Source organism: Leptodactylus fuscus, chromosome 2 (assembly GCF_031893055.1).
Source record: "Leptodactylus fuscus isolate aLepFus1 chromosome 2, aLepFus1.hap2, whole genome shotgun sequence".
NCBI lineage: Eukaryota > Metazoa > Chordata > Amphibia > Anura > Leptodactylidae > Leptodactylus > Leptodactylus fuscus.
In genome coordinates this window covers 39,977,369-39,993,898 of record NC_134266.1, presented here as the reverse complement: position 1 = coordinate 39,993,898, position 16,530 = coordinate 39,977,369, and the positions used below count along the sequence as shown (strand labels likewise).

The window sequence follows — 16,530 nt, the reverse complement described above, 5'->3', positions numbered from 1 at the left end:
GTCCCATTGGAATTGGTGGATTTGGCCAATGTTAATCTACCGTTACACTGGAAATAATAGTGTCCAATTTCTATATGTACTGTTGTATTGTAGGAAGGCAGCGGTATTATTACTGAAGGGGAGGCAAATTTTTTATTTTTTTTTTATAGGATTTTGGATGTGTTGATATTTGTGCAGAGCTGCTATATCTGTGCTGTAATTTCCCCTCCGGGTTTTAATAACGTTATATCTTTATGTTATTAGACCCAATACAATACTCTAAGTTGATCTAAGTCCAGTTCAGCAGTCAAGGGCGCTGTTCTCTCCTAGCTATGTGTTCTGGAAATGATAGAATAGCCGATCAGTGGTCACGACTGCTGGGAGTCTATTGTAGGCACGCCGGCCTATAAATATTGCGGGTATAGTGTAATATCGCAGTATAGAGTATGACCAGTCATACTAAACCATTGTGATATATATCGCACACAGTAAATGTAGCAAAAAAAAAAAACAATACTATTACCTTTCTGATTCTTGTGACTTTAGGCCAAAGTTGTAATTTTTAGTACTAGAGTCGGTATTGTGGCTTCAACACTTAGACACGTGAACCAGCCTTGGATCAACCCAAAGGGTTGTACATTGAACTACAGTGTGTGGCTGTATTCACATTAACTATGTTCATGGACAATTGAGGCCTATGATTCATGACAAAGTGGAGCAAGCTCTTCTTTTTGACAGATTGGAACCATTGGCTCAGCTTTTACAGGCCCGACTCACCTCCTGAAAGTCAATGGGCCTGTAAAAAACAAGCAATGCCACACTGGTGCTGACTGGTGTGAGTATGAGCCTATTATAATCACCTATGCTCATTTTCTGGATTGATTTACATATACTTGGCGGCCAGGAACACGCTTTGTTAGCATTATTTTTATTCTTATTGTACGTCGGAGGTAATTTCAGAAAAATAACCGTATAGGCCCAGTATAAATGAAAACTATGTGCTTCGTGTCAATGTATGGTGAGCTCCGTGTAAAATGTTTATATGGCAGCACTAGCTTATATCAGTCTTAGCACCTACTTCCGAAAATTAGATTTTGTTCATAACTTTGGGTTTAGTTACAGGACTATGAGCCTTGTGCCCGGATAATTCACTGTTTTCTGGGTCCGATATCTTTTATCATCACACACAGAAATGTAAACTCCAGTCTATTGTGAGGGATTGGTATATAGCATCCCTGCCCTTCGATATAGTATCTAGATAGTAGCAAGTCACACTCTTACCAAACCAGCAAATGTATTGGCCTTTCCCTATATAAGTCAGGATACAACGTTACGTGCTGGATACTACCATTATGCATCATGTGACCAATATAAATAAAATTTTAAAAATTTATACTTTTTTGTACAATTTTTAACCACATTCTTAATGTAAAATTGTGAATTGACAAGTACGCTTGGAAGCCCCAGTAACTGGCATCTTTATATAGAGTTCAAGATTTTCTAATGTCATACAACCCCTTAAAGGAATTCTTTCTATACAGGGTAGGATTATTTTTGCTGCTGTTAGTTGCATTATATATATGTATATATATATATATATCTTCTCAATTATATGCAGTATTTTGCAAGTATTAATTTTATCGATATTTCTTTGCTTCCAGCTGATTTCTTGCTGCAGTGTAATACATTATATTATGTGAATACATTGTAATAATGTGCTATATCCACTTTCAGCTGCTTCTCTCGGTATACGGTCTCTTTCCAGTCTCCTGCTTCAGAACAATTCTGCGATCTTTCTGAGCCTTTGAGGTACTTTGCATCTTTTCTACTCTTCTTGCTGTTCTATGTGCTTTGCCATATGTATATATATATTGCGTCAACCTTACAACAATCTTCGGTTTCCCACCTAAGTTTACCTTGGTTATCCTCAGTCTAATCTTGCCTTATATAATGGCAGCACAGTATGAGGACAAGTGCACTCTGCTATAAGCCAGAACCGCAGTGAAAGATATTGGGGTAGATTTATTATGTAGGCAGTTTTGCTGGAGTCTTTGGAAGCGTAATTTTCACCTAAAGTATTACATATCACACAAAGGCGCATCTGTAAGTCTGACACGTCTTTTTTGTGTAAATGAACTCAAAAAGTTGCAAATCTCTACTTTGTGATTTAACCCACAGTACAGGAGTGCAGGACTTTGTAAATTTCCCCCATTGTGCCAAATGGTTAAAATCAGAGAATACACTGGACACATAGTTGATTCATGATGGAAATGCTATCCCACGTCCCTTTTCCGTCATTGAGGACTGGAACAACGCAGAGGTGTACCTCTACAACTGCGGTTACACACGGAACACGACAGACCCCATTGACTATAATGGGGTCCATCATTTTTAAGCTGAAACCAGCAGAGGTAAAAAGTCCTCTGTGGATTTTCGGTGGACATGGTCTCCAAGGGACGGACAAATGTAGCCTGACAGGTAAGTATCTGCCATCACCGCAGTCCACCAATCTCTAGGAAAGGGCCAGGGAAGACGCTTCACTCCTGAATACACCAGAATCCTAAACCGTGAGTCCAGTGTATTCTCTGATCGTTCCTATAGCGGGTATTATAACTAAACCGCAACATTTTTTCCCGCCCTGTGGGCTAATAGGAGAATGGATCTGTCCCCATATTAAGTTATCTGCACCTATGGCATCATAGTCTAATAACCGCTCCACTTTAATTTTTTTTTGTCTGAAATATTGTGGCTTTATTCATTATTTTGTTTGCAGCTGCCAAGAATACATATACGTATTCTACTTATTCAATACAAATGCATAGATTTTGTATCACAATAAGATATTGAATGTAGTATAGTGCTGAGAGACCGTTCTTCTGATAGGTTATAGTGTCTATACAAAGAAAAATCGTCAACCCGGACTCTCCAGTCCCTCCATAGTTACAATGACACAATAGTATCTCTGCATTGACCACTAATGAACTATATGGAGAAAAGTCATCAAATCCATTGAAGAGTATAGTGTTACTAAAAGAAAAAACACATAAAATGTTTCATTATTACAAGTATATCCAAGCAATTTTACATAGTACGATATATCTGTATATAAAATAGAGTCCAAAGCTGTAAAGCAATAATTTTCAGAATACGGCTGCAAGACGACCACTTATTTGTTTTCTGTATATGAAATAAGTTACTACTACTTTATTCAGTATTACTATTCTAAGTATTATTGAATAAGTCTTAAACCAGTTGTTTTCGTCAGGGGTAGACAAATCCCAGAAGCCAGGTAGCCATTATGTGATATGTATCATATGTCATTGTACAAGCGAGTCCGGCGCCCTCTTGATATTTTCTGCCAACACCGCATAATCTTTGCATATGTTCTGATCAGATTATCAGTACTCATAAAGCTATAGTAGTTTGGATCCATTTCACAGATCATAGATGGACCATCAATGATCTGTGGGATGGTGTACCGCCCCCTGCGATAGTAGTTTTGAACGATTTTAATACCATGAAAAAATTTTTATAAGTGTTTTTGTTTTATTTTAGGATTGTGGAGATAGAAGATAAAGCCGATCCAGCCTCGGTAAATGAGAACATTGCCTATGAAGACAAAAGGAAGGTGCCTGATGAACCATCTGAAGTATCAGATACCCTAAATGTGCCCCAACAAAGCAGGGCAAGGTCGGGAACACTGCCTAGTGACTACAGATTTGTGAATGAAAATGTAAGGTTACGGAGCAAGGACATCGGCTACTCAGCTGCCCCCATTTCAGAATCTCAGTCTGTCACTAATCCCTCACAGTTAGGAGAGGAATATCGAAAGGAAGACCCTGTACCAGTGAATAAGAAGCGTGGACCAGCTCCTCAAAGGCCACCACCACCAAAACTAGACAAGTACCGGCGGCAGAACGGTTCCTCATCCTCTCTAGCTACATCTACAGAATCTTTATTGACATCGTCTCATGGAAAAAGTGCATCTTATTCCCCAGGCAGTGCGGATGTTGTAAAACCTCAGGCAACACCTGCCCACAGTCCGGGGACGCCTTTGGATAAACATTTAAATGTCCTTTCGCACAACCCTAGACTTTCTGGATCTTCAGAGAATGTCAGCCAGCACCTAGACAAAAAGCACAACAGCTCTGAGACTGAAGTGTCCTCAAAACCCTGTTATCTTCAGAAACCTGGGATGGAGCCATCACGATCACCATCTCCTCAATTTGCTCCTCAGAAGCTTACAGATAAGCCTCCTCTTCTAGTTCAAGATGAAAGCTTGGCCAGGTAATGGCTTGCCAAAAAAATGCAACAAAATATATAGTAGAACAAAAATTATTTAAAAAAATGGGGGTTCAAAGTTTAGCGGGGGCTTTGGGTACAGCTCCACTGTCCTCTATAGTTTAGTGGGGTGGTGCTACAGTACCTAAACCTGTAGGCAAGTGAGTGCACCGTCCTGGAGCAGCTCATCTGTTATCTCCTTGATGTTGGACTGTCATGATCTAATATTGAGGACCTATGGTAAGGATAGGCCATTGGTTTTAGAAAGCGGATAACCCCTTTAAACTGACGTGGGTCCGTAAACCGATCTAGCCCCGTTCAACTGGGCTAATGTGTGTGTGGCCACCCTATGTGGTTCCTCACACACAATCCAAGCACAAATCCACGTGAAAAAACACTGTGTGAAGATATGTCTTAACGGACAAGGTTCCCTTGCCAAAATTATTTGGGTGGAGGAACAATCAGTCACATGATGGCCGCAGGCACACATTCTGGAAAGGAGGATTCTAGGATGAGACAGCCGCTCAGTTGTTGCTCAGATCTTCCATGTGTGACATTTTATTGCTGCACGTGTTAGATATTCGAGGAAGTATAACATATCACTATTACGTATCTGCATTCATTCTATATAAATAGGCCTTCAGTCCGCAGTTCCGTAGATGTGGATAATTGAGGACGCAAAAAAAAAAACAAACCTATATCTATAGCATCTTCTCTGAGACAGGCCATACTTTCATCCTGGTAATATATCAGAATGAAAGATTAGGCCCAAATTATCCATGTGTACAGTGACTCAGGAAGCCCCGTGTTACAAACTGCTGGAAAATTTAGTCAGGAAAAAACTGATAATTTTTCCATCTGCTGGTATTAGCCAATAGGTTTTCGTCTTCTCTCGTTGGCATTTAGCGCTCGCTTTTTTCCAGCTTGCATTAAAAATGAAATCAGGGAGAAAATGAGTATCCTTGGAAAGGTCATTTAAAGATCACATATGGTGCTGGATCTATAAAAAAGCAGGTCTTCTGAGTACACATGACTGGTCCCTGCTGTCCAGTTCATCTCTGGTTGTACAAGCACAATTGTAGCCATTATTCGCCTTTGCAATGTCAATAGCTCTAAGCAAATTTTTTGCTAAGAATAGGGTTTTGTTTTACGGCCATTAACCAGTCAGATAGAGAAAATGTATTAGCACTGAAATGGGATCTACACGTCTAAAAGGGCCCTAGTCACTTCTATAGGGATCCAGGTGCAGACTGATCTGGGGCAGTGCACACACAGATGCCCCATACTGACACCATGCCATTCATATGGGAACTCTTTGTTGGAACGCTGGACGTAGTGCCAATGTCATAAGAAAAGGAATAAAAACGTATATGTTTAAAAGGAGTCTTGTCAGCAGAAAATCTGTACCAAAGTAATGACCATTCCTTGTAGGGCGGCTTCTACACTTTCCAAAGGTGCCTTTCTTATTCTGCGTTGCAGCTCCATTTTCATGACTATAAGGATTTTATTCTTATACAACTTAGCTTAAAGGGGCTTTAGGGGTATATCTTCTCCTTCAGTAGCTTCACTCTCCACTTGACCCCTACCTCACCCACCATTTCTTACTCTTTGCCTGCCGTTAGGAGGGATTATCTAGAGTGAACAGCAAAGCCCAGCAGGAGAAGAAACTCCCCTAAAGCCCTTTTGAGATAATACAAATAAAAATATAAATTTCTTGAAAATGGAGCTGCAATGCAGAATAAGAAAGGCATCTTTGGAAATTGTGGAAGCCGCCCTACAAGGTGCTGTCATTCATTTGGTACAAATTTCCCTGCTGACAGAGTCCCTTTACGAGGTTTTTTGTTTGCTTGTTTGTGGTTCTGCTGTAACCTTTATGGATTTTTTTGGTGGAAGAATAGCCCAGGCTACATTCACATCGCCAGAGTCCATCTGAAATCACAGACAAAAAAAAATCCCAACTTTTTTCCCAGCTGAATCATTGAGATAATAATGGCTACCCAATGGACCCCATTATAGTCAAAGTGGTCTCTCGTGATCTGTTGTTGTCCATCAGTAGACACTGTCTTTATTGTTTAATTCATTTGGCCCTGCAAAAAAAAACAAAAAACAGGGGAACAGATGAAAGAATGCAGAAGTGAATCCACCCCCAGCCTGCTATGCTAGGTTGTTCTCGTCCAAAAAAAAAAAATATTAAAAAATAAAATAAAAATATGTAATATAAGAATAATGCATTTTATTAAGTTTTAACTTTTTTTTGGACAGGATGAAAAAAAAAAATTCTGCCATTGTTTATTATTCTGCAAGTTTTGCAGTGTGCTGCAGAAATATCTTGTTAACCTTCTTCTCTTGGCCATTACATTACAGCAATAACAAGTTTATGACCTTTTTTTATGTTGCACACGGTAAAAACTATTCTAGTCTGTCTTCTAAAAGAGACATCTTATTATTGTCATTGAACTATAACTTATAACCATAACTTTGTTAGTGTTCAGTTGGTAGAGCTATATGGGTATGCAATGTAACCTATCTTGCCCTGGATTTTGCGGCTGAGTCAGCCACGGTGTCCACAGCTCGAGACGCTCCTGTTCAGGCCCATTCATTCGGGCCTAATTAGGAGCGGGATGCCACGACGGAATGATGATGATGCTGCATCGGCATCCGGTTGCGGCTAGCCACGCAGAATGTTCACAAGGTAGAAAAGGTTTCCACCACCTTCTCCTCCGTGTGAACGTACCCTTATGAGGGATTGGTTTTTTTACAGATGAGCTGTAGTTTCTATTGGTACCATTTTGGTTTGGACTTTTGTATCACCTTTTTGTTCCATTTTTGGAGGTAACGTGACCGAAAGAGCCCAACAATTCTGGCATTTCTCTTTAACTACGTTTAAAGAGTTTAATTAAGTTTATTAAAAACACAAAAATCCCAGATACGACCAGCTTTATTTTTTTGGTCTTTTTTTTTTTACCTCATACGTACAAGTATATTCCTGTCATTTTGTCTTTTTTTTTTTTTTTTTTTTTTTTTTTTAAATTGTGATGTTCTTTGTTTTTTATTGCTGACTATATCCGCTTCGCCTTCATTTGACCCTCGGAATTTTCTTAAACTACCAATTTTAGTGTGTGCATTTTTGTGCAGAAATAAGAAAACTTGAATTATTTTCATGTTCCTTGGGGTTTGGGTGACCCTGCCATGTAATTTCATAGAACACAAAATCACAGCATTTAGATTGTGTAACGTCTAAACTGTATTTTAGCAAAGCTTGTGGATTCATTCTAAAGACACGTAATCCATGTTGTTCTTGTTTGGTTTTTGTTCATTTGACTAAGAAAACGCTATTTTTTTTTTTGCTCAGAATTGAAAGAGTGATCGACAACACCACGGTGAAGATGGTTCCCATTAAAATAGTCCATTCAGAAAGTCATGCAGAGAAGGAAAGCAGGAACAACTTGCTGAGTGCCATTGAGCCCCCTGCCTTACCCTCCGGTCTCACCAAAGACCAAATCAAAACCCTCAGCACGTCAGAACAGTCGTATTCCCGATTTTGTGCGTATACAAGACACGACCATGATGCGGAAGACCAGTTCAGAGCAACCAACAGCCAGTCCGTTCAGGATTTCGTAGAGAACCCGAGTCCTGATCCGTCTCTGACTCCCGGTAACTCGAAGGGCAAAGATCTGATCTATGCCGATCTCAAGTCCGAGGAGCTGGTGAGAGAGATCGTAGGAAAAGATAAATCACTCGCGGACATTTTAGATCCCAATGCCAAAATGATGACCACAATGGACCTTATGGAAGGAATATTTGCAAAAGATGAACATCTTCTTGAAGAAGCGCAACAGCGTAGGAAGATGTATCCAAAGGTTCCATCTCCAAGACCTCCAGAGGAAAAGTATGTCCTGTCAATTTATTACATAAAAAAATAAATGGTTTATGGCCTTGATGACAAAACAACGTGGACCTTAGTCATCTGTAGTTAGAGGTCATACAGTGGCCGCCATATATAACAGAAGGGGAGGCAGGCCGGTCTAAAGGCTCGGTGAACTTAGTCGGACCAGCACAACCTTGCTGACCTGTTCACTAAGTTTAGATATTAACGCTTATTTAATAACTACTTTTATGATGATTGTTGTTTTCTATACTTAATTGTTATATGAATCATTTATTACATAGAATACAATACTGCTTAGGTGCCCCTTAGTGGACGATGCCATTCAAAGCAAAAACCGGCGCCTTTAAGAGCCTCACTGCCACATTTCTGCTAAAAATCCCTGCTTAAATTACAATGCATTGTGTTTTATCGCTTATGTGTAAAGATATATCATGTTCATCCTGGTAAAACATGAATGTTATCCCACAGAAAAGAAGACCCGAATAAAGCCGCCGCAGCAGCCGCAGCCGCCATCTCTCTGACCACCAGCTCTACGTACTACAGCACATCTGCGCCTAAAGCCGAGCTCCTTATTAAGATGAAAGATATGCAGGAACATCAGCACAGCGAGGAGAACTCGGAGGACGAGCTGGACCACAATCTATTTGAGAAAAAGGTGAGGTTGTAGGGACCGTGACCGTGCAGGGATAACCTGTAGCCTATACACTCACCGGCCACTTTATTAGGTACACCTGTCCAACTGCTCGTTAACACTTAATTTCTAATCAGCCAATCACATGGCGGCAACTCAGTGCATTTAGGCATGTAGACATGGTCAAGACAATCTCCTGCAGTTCAAACCGAGCATCAGTATGGGGAAGAAAGGTGATTTGAATGCCTTTGAACGTGGCATGGTTGTTGGTGCCAGAAGGACTGGTCTGAGTATTTCAGAAACTGCTGATCTACTGGGATTTTCACGCACAACCATCTCTAGGGTTTACAGAGAATGGTCCGAAAAAGAAAAAACATCCAGTGAGCGGCAGTTCTGTGGGCGGAAATGCGTTGTTGATGCCAGAGGTCAGAGGAGAATGGCCAGACTGGTTCGAGCTGATAGAAAGGCAACAGTGACTCAAATAGCCACCCGTTACAACCAAGGTAGCCAGAAGAGCATCTCTGAACGCACAGTACGTCGAACTTTGAGGCAGATGGGCTACAGCAGCAGAAGACCACACCGGGTGCCACTCCTTTCAGCTAAGAACAGGAAACTGAGGCTACAATTTGCACAAGCTCATCGAAATTGGACAATTGAAGATTGGAAAAACGTTGCCTGGTCTGATGAGTCTCGATTTCTGCTGCGACATTCGGATGGTAGGGTCAGAATTTGGCGTCAACAACATGAAAGCATGGATCCATCCTGCCTTGTATCAACGGTTCAGGCTTGTGGTGGTGGTGTCATGGTGTGGGGAATATTTTCTTGGGACTCTTTGGGCCCCTTGGTACCAATTGAGCATCGTTGCAACGCCAAAGCCTACCTGAGTATTGTTGCTGACCATGTCCATCCCTTTATGACCACAATGTACCCAACATCTGATGGCTACTTTCAGCAGGATAATGCGCCATGTCATAAAGCTGGAATCATCTCAGACTGGTTTCTTGAACATGACAATGAGTTCACTGTACTCCAATGGCCTCCACAGTCACCAGATCTCAATCCAATAGAGTATCTTTGGGATGTGGTGGAACGGGAGATTCGCATCATGGATGTGCAGCCGACAAATCTGCGGCAACTGTGTGATGCCATCATGTCAATATGGACCAAAATCTCTGAGGAATGCTTCCAGCACCTTGTTGAATCTATGCCACGAAGAATTGAGGCAGTTCTGAAGGCAAAAGGGGGTCCAACCCGTTACTAGCATGGTGTACCTAATAAAGTGGCCGGTGAGTGTATGTAGCCTATTTAGCTGCCTGTACTGAGGGGCAAAATATGTCTGACTGGCAAATAAATGGGTTTTCCTAGTGTTATAAATGGGTGTTACTAGTAGGTTCTTCTGCCTCCTACCTCCGCCTTGGTCCTCTCTATCTATTTCAGCACTGGAGCAATGGCATCACTGGGACCCCCCTCCCCCTCCATATGGCCGCTGCAGCCAATTGCAGTTATATGTCAGGGTGCAATGGTAGCTGTCACCACCAGTTCCACTATTGGTCCCATTGCCACTATTCTAAATGGTACAAAGCAGATACGGACCCTATTACTGATTTTTCTGCTGAGGCCTGGGATACTAATAGAGTTGCTGACGTGCACAGGTCCTCTGGCTGACACGAGCCCTGTCACTGGCTGCAGCAGTCCCCTAGCCCAATCAGTACGTCATTGCAGTGACAGGGCTCGTGTCAGCCAGAGGACCTGTGTACTTAAGACCAGAGCTACCACCTCGGGGAACTGAGGCCCATTAACCTATGCTTTAATGTTTATTGTGGATATAGTCGGACAACCGCTTTAACGTGTCGCATGGTTACAAAGTAAAGACTCCTTTCCTCTAAAAGCAGGGAGCTTATCTTCTGAGACTGTCTAGTGATCGTCCTGTACATGGATTTTCCTCGCCAGATTATTCATGCCTCAGCTATTGTACATTATCTTCCCTGGGCCGGAGCACAAGCCAGGCCAGCTCATCTCTTGAATAGATTTATTATGCGGTGTTCCCTCGGAGAGGAGCTGAACGAACGGGAACGGCTTAAACCTGCTATTGTAAAATATCACTGCAGAATTCATTTTCAGTCTAATAGCCATTTAGCATTCTTTTCTAAGTCTCTCTATAAACAATAAAGAGGCAATGTGGAAAAACAGATTTCCACCCAAAATGAGTTGATAGGAGGATGCACCAGGGATGTCTCCATTAACCCTTTTGTAGCACCAGGGATGTGATTTTTACTCTTATGCCACCCTTGTCACATTGTGTTGGCGAGTCACTAGCCCTGTTAGATGTATTGTTATTTATGCTGATGATGATCATAGATGGGAATATGTACGGCCATAGCATGCCCCTCCACATAAATCAGACAGCATAGGATATATGAAGACCCAGGTTGAACACACCGATCTTTGTGAATCTCCTCCATTGTGGTATTGATATATGCAAATTATGTTGAAGTTGGTGACCATTTCAATCAGATTAGATAAGACATTCCTGGGATTAGATATTTACGGTATATAGCCAATGACAATTTTGTAGCTCTATTGCTGGGACCAACGTAAAGTTCAGACACATTTGGACAGACATTTGGTACAATGGATTATTTTAATCTGTGAGCTCAGTATCTGCATTGTAATTCCAGTAATCTTGTGTATGTGTGTGTATATACAGTATATATATATACAGTATATATATATGTGTATATATATATATATATATATATATATATATATATATATATAATGTATATTATTACATGTGCGGTTATTTAACTTGTTTTTTTTTTACTCTCTCCTCACCACAGCAAGAACTCATCGACAGCATCAGTAAGAAGCTCCAGGTTCTACGTGAGGCTCGAGAAACATTATTAGAGGATATCCAGTGTAACAACGCTCTAGGGGAGGAGGTTGAGATCATAGTCAAAGAAGTCTGCAAACCTAATGAATTTGACAAGTTCCGAATGTTCATTGGTGACCTGGAAAAAATAGTGAACCTACTGTTGTCACTCTCTGGAAGGCTCGCTCGGGTGGAAAATGCCCTTAATAACCTGGACGAGAACGCCTCCCCTGAAGAAAGGGTATGTACGAGTGTCGTGACTAAGAGCCATCAAGTCCGCTCCAGCTCATGGTGGCCGTAGGAATAGTGTTGGTTTTGAATATCGCGTTTTCTGATTTGGTGACGCGTCCTGATGGCAGACTTATGATGTCACCAATCAGAGGTTCATTATGTTTTTGGTCATCCTGAATACAGCACAAAGAACATCTATCCATATGGCGGTAGTAAGAGTCTGTGGATATTGTTCTTGCCATATCGCATAGAGCTAATACTGACTGTAGGTTTAAGTGATTGTTAACTTGTGCATATATAAAGAGGTCTCCCGGTTATACTGATAACCTATGCACAGGATAAGCCATCTGTATCTGATCTGTGGGGATGGACATCCATACCCTGCATTGACCAACTAGTCCATGTGACAGAAGCTACTTCTGTGGACGGGTCATAGCAGTGTTGCTCCTGTTCAACTACTAGGAGCAGAGCTATAACCAAGCATCACCGATATATAGTGGATGGGGCTTCACGAATAGGAGCAACACTACATCTGGTGCCTGGAGACAGTTGTGGTGATTGATAGGTGTGAAGTCCTGGTGTTGGACTATGGACCAATTAGATACAGGTTGCCTATCTATGGACAGGTGATCACTAAAAAGAGAACTATTGGACCCTGAAAACCCCTTCCAGGTAGCCATACACATTAGATAACTGTTACGCTAGGTTCACACCTGCGTTCTGGTCTCTGTTCTGTGCTTTCCATCTTCTGCATGCAAGAAGACGGAAACCACAGACCAGGTCCGGCCGTGAGCGGCAGTGAGCGTTTTATGCTCTCTGCCGCGAAACATTTTTGTTTTAATCCGGACACAGAGTACTGCATGTCCGACTCTGTGTCCAGATTTTAAAAAACGGTTTTGCGGCGAAGAGCATAAAACGCTCACCGCTGCTCACGGCCGGACAGCTTTCTCACCCATTCAAATGAATGGGTGAGAAAGAGTCCTGCAGGTTTCCATCTCCTGCCTCTGTTTTGTGCAGGAAACGGAAACCTGCAGAACGGAGACCGGGCGCAGATGTGAACGAGCCCTTAGACGAACCTGCAGATTTTGAAGGAACTGTGCAGCTATCTAGCAATCTCTTTAAGAGTACCATCCGGCAGAGGCATACCCTCCACCTCTCATAAGAGAGCATGCACTTTAGCATCCATGTAAAGGAATAGCTGCCAAACAAGCATTTAACATCTTAAGGGACAATGCACATGGATATTTTTGGCAAGGGTTTTGACGCTGAATCTGCATCAGAATCCGCCTCCAAAAAAACGCCTCACCATAGAGTTCTATGTATTCCGCTAGCTTTTTTTTTTCACTAGTGGAAAAAAAAAAAAGCGACATGACGTTTCTTCAGGCGGATTCCGCCTGAAAAAAAACAACGGGAGGCGGAAAAACGCTCACGGTTTTTGATGCGATTTTTGCAAAAACCTTCAGGGTCCATTCACACGGAGGAAAATGATGAGGAATTTGGTATGGAATTTCAGCGCTGAAAAAAAAGCCTCCCGTTGTAATGGGAGACTTATTTCAGTGCTGGAATCCCACAAAAAATTCCTCACTAGAGATGAGCGAACACTGTTCGGATCAGCCGATCCGAACAGCACGCTCCCATAGAAATGAATGGGAGCACCTGTGACGCCGGCCGGACGCCGGCAAAGTCAGCGTCACAGGTGCTTCCATTCATTTGTATGGGAGCGTGCTGTTCGGATGGGCTGATCCAAACAGTGTTCGCTCATCTCTATTCCTCACCATTTTGCTCCGTGTGAATGGTTCCTCAAAACCGCGAGCGGTTTTTTCAAGGTCCATACACTGTGCTGGAGGAAAAAGTCTCAAAAAACACTTTCCTAATTACTGAAGCAGATTTTTTTCCTTGCCAGAAAACTCTGCGTGCGTTGACCCTAAGTGTTTGACCGGAAGTGGCTTCTAATAGACACTTGTTCCTTTTCTTTTCAGCGGACATTAGTTGAGAAGAGAAAGTTGCTGACAAGACAACATGAAGATGCAAAGGAACTGAAAGAGAACTTGGACCGCCGTGAGCGCACGGTCTATGACATTTTGGCTAGTTACCTTAATGAGGAAAACCTTGCAGACTATGAGCACTTTGTGAAGATGAAATCGGCGCTCATCCTCGAGCAGCGGGAACTAGAAGACAAAATCAAACTGGGAGAAGAGCAGCTGAAATGCCTCACCGATAGCCTCCCCCCAGACCGCACCAAGTAGAGAATGGCAGCGCCAAAGCTGGACTTGTGGCCGGCCTTCCCTGCACGTTTCTTAATCTCCACCTGACATAATGACTCGAATCTGTTTGGTGGATGTAACACAAGATGAAAACGCTTCTCACTAGCAATAACGTTTTTTTTTTTTGTTTGATTGGAATTCTGTATATTTAATTTTTTATTTTATGATGGACTCCTCCATATTTTAGACCCATAGGTGTTTCTATTAGAAATGCAAATTTAATGTACAATTTGAAATCCTCCGTATAGTGAACTCTGTTCCATCGTACTGCATGTAGCCACTGTCTCTTCTGTTTTATGTATAACATACAGTATAGGAAATCTCTGCAATGAATCCGGTGACCGCAGACCTGATCTCATTGAAATACATTGTATAGAACGGTCACCGTTAGAATAGTTAGGGCCATATTTTTTTCTGTTTCTCATTTTTCTTGTCTGATCTCATCACACCACAGTTATGCAGAGGTTTTATTTATCAGCCTGAAAATCTGCTGTTGTCTCATTTTCTCCTGGAGAAAGATAATAAACAATGAAAACCAAATGGCGTCTATCTGTAAATGTAGGAGGACGGAACACGTATAGGGAATAGGAAACTCTTTATGGGATATTAAAGGGAAACCTAGATCAGGAGTCAAACAAATTGATATGTAATATAGTTTTGTGGGAAGATTCTGTATGATTTGCGTCTCATTCGATTAACCCCTTCCTGCTCTGCACGTCAGTATCAGGGTTTGTTCACATGGATGAAAGTGGCGCTGATTCTGGCACGATAACTCACGAAAGAGTCAGCGCTGATACAAAGACTCCCCTTGATTTCAATATGTTCCGCATGGAAAACGGAAGTCTTTTTAAAACGGGAGTCTTTTTATCGGCGCTGATTCTTACGCGAGTTATTGTGTCAGAATCCGCGCCACTTTCGGCACATAAACTCTGCCTCCTGAGTCGGATTCCGATTGTGTATAATACAAACGGGACCTGGGATCAGAAAATACTCCAAATCCAGGATATTAACTATCCACATGCCATGATCAATATCGAAAAAAATCTTCGCAATTTTGGAACAAGTCACCGAGCCTTAAAGGGGTTGTCCAGGTTTAAGGTTTGCCTGGCCTGTCCTCAGGATAAGCCATAAATACCCAGTAGGAGCTGAGCTGCAGTGAAGGAGTCAGCCACTATGCAGGGGATGGCGCTCTCTGCTTCTAGCCCTGTATAATGTATAGGGCAGGAGCTAGCAGAGACTCCATACAGCTGCTTGTTCCAGGGGCTTTATGGCTTATCCTGAGGACAGGCCAGACAAACCTTAAATCCCGGACAACCCCTTTAACACTCAGATTACCCAGCACCCTTAAAGGGTTAAATCCTTGCTCTTTCTATGCTTAGACGTCCAGTGAGTGTTCCTACTCGGTGATGACTTTCGCTGCATGACTGTATATATAAAGATACAGTCACAAAGTAGGAATGCCCAGCGGACTAGAAAACATACAAAAAGCAGAGATGAAAACTCAGGGCTGTGGAGTCGGAGTCTCAAGCTTCAAAATATTGATTATTTTTACCTGTGTTATGGAATCTTTTATATTGTATAACATGTTTATTGCATATTTACTTTCATAGCAACTCAGTCACTGGCGTTTTTGAGGCTTTTTACTGCTTTTGACTGGCCATGGCTTTCAGACTTTTAGGAAGGAGTTCAGAACAGGAGTTTGAAGGGGCTCTATCAGCAAAATCATGCTGATAGAGCCCCACATATGCGTGCATAGCCTTTAAAAAGGCTATTCAGGCACTGTAAAAGTTAAATTAAACTACCCCCCCCCGTTTTAAAATAATAACTTAAAAAAGAATGTTCTCTACTTACGGAACGTGCACCCTGGGCGGGCATCTGGGTGTGTCTTCATCTTCTTCCCCGCCTCTTCTTCCTCTGATGTCTTCGGGTCCCGTCCTTCTCCGGCGCTTGCTCGCGGACACTGATAAAAAAAAAAAATAGCCCGGGCACATGCGCAGTAGCACGCGGCTTCTACTACGGCTACTGCGCATGCGCCCGGGCTATTTTTTTTTTATCAGTGTCCGCGAGCAAGCGCCGGAGAAGGACGGGACCCGAAGACGTCAGAGGAAGAAGAGGCGGGGAAGAAGATGAAGACACACCCAGATGCCCGCCCAGGGTGCACGTTCCGTAAAGTTATTATTTTAAAACCGGGGGGGGGGGTAGTTTAATTTAACTTTTACAGTGCCTGAATAGCCTTTTTAAAGGCTATGCACGCATATGTGGGGCTCTATCAGCAGGATTTTGCTGATAGAGCCCCTTTAAATCGGGATGTCGAAAAATAGAGAGTCCGAGTTTGTGGTTTGGCCTTCTGAATCGAATCTGCTCCGTTCCGCCTGCTCTATAT

At 42.2% G+C, this 16,530-nt stretch overlaps 1 protein-coding gene across 2 annotated transcripts in view; it reads left to right on the top strand.

The window, feature by feature from the left end:
* The window catches only part of SHROOM2 (shroom family member 2), a 144,271-nt gene extending 129,584 nt beyond the window's left edge, over positions 1-14,687 (top strand). For both annotated transcript variants that reach the window (XM_075263646.1, XM_075263645.1), the window contains 6 exons: positions 1,714-1,788; positions 3,535-4,266; positions 7,613-8,149; positions 8,618-8,804; positions 11,621-11,893; positions 13,863-14,687. In XM_075263646.1, coding sequence (XP_075119747.1) covers positions 1,714-1,788; positions 3,535-4,266; positions 7,613-8,149; positions 8,618-8,804; positions 11,621-11,893; positions 13,863-14,129 — 2,071 coding nt within the window. In that variant the 3' untranslated portion in view covers positions 14,130-14,687. The remainder of the gene's footprint in view (positions 1-1,713; positions 1,789-3,534; positions 4,267-7,612; positions 8,150-8,617; positions 8,805-11,620; positions 11,894-13,862) is intronic.
* The last annotated feature ends 1,843 nt before the right edge of the window (positions 14,688-16,530 follow it).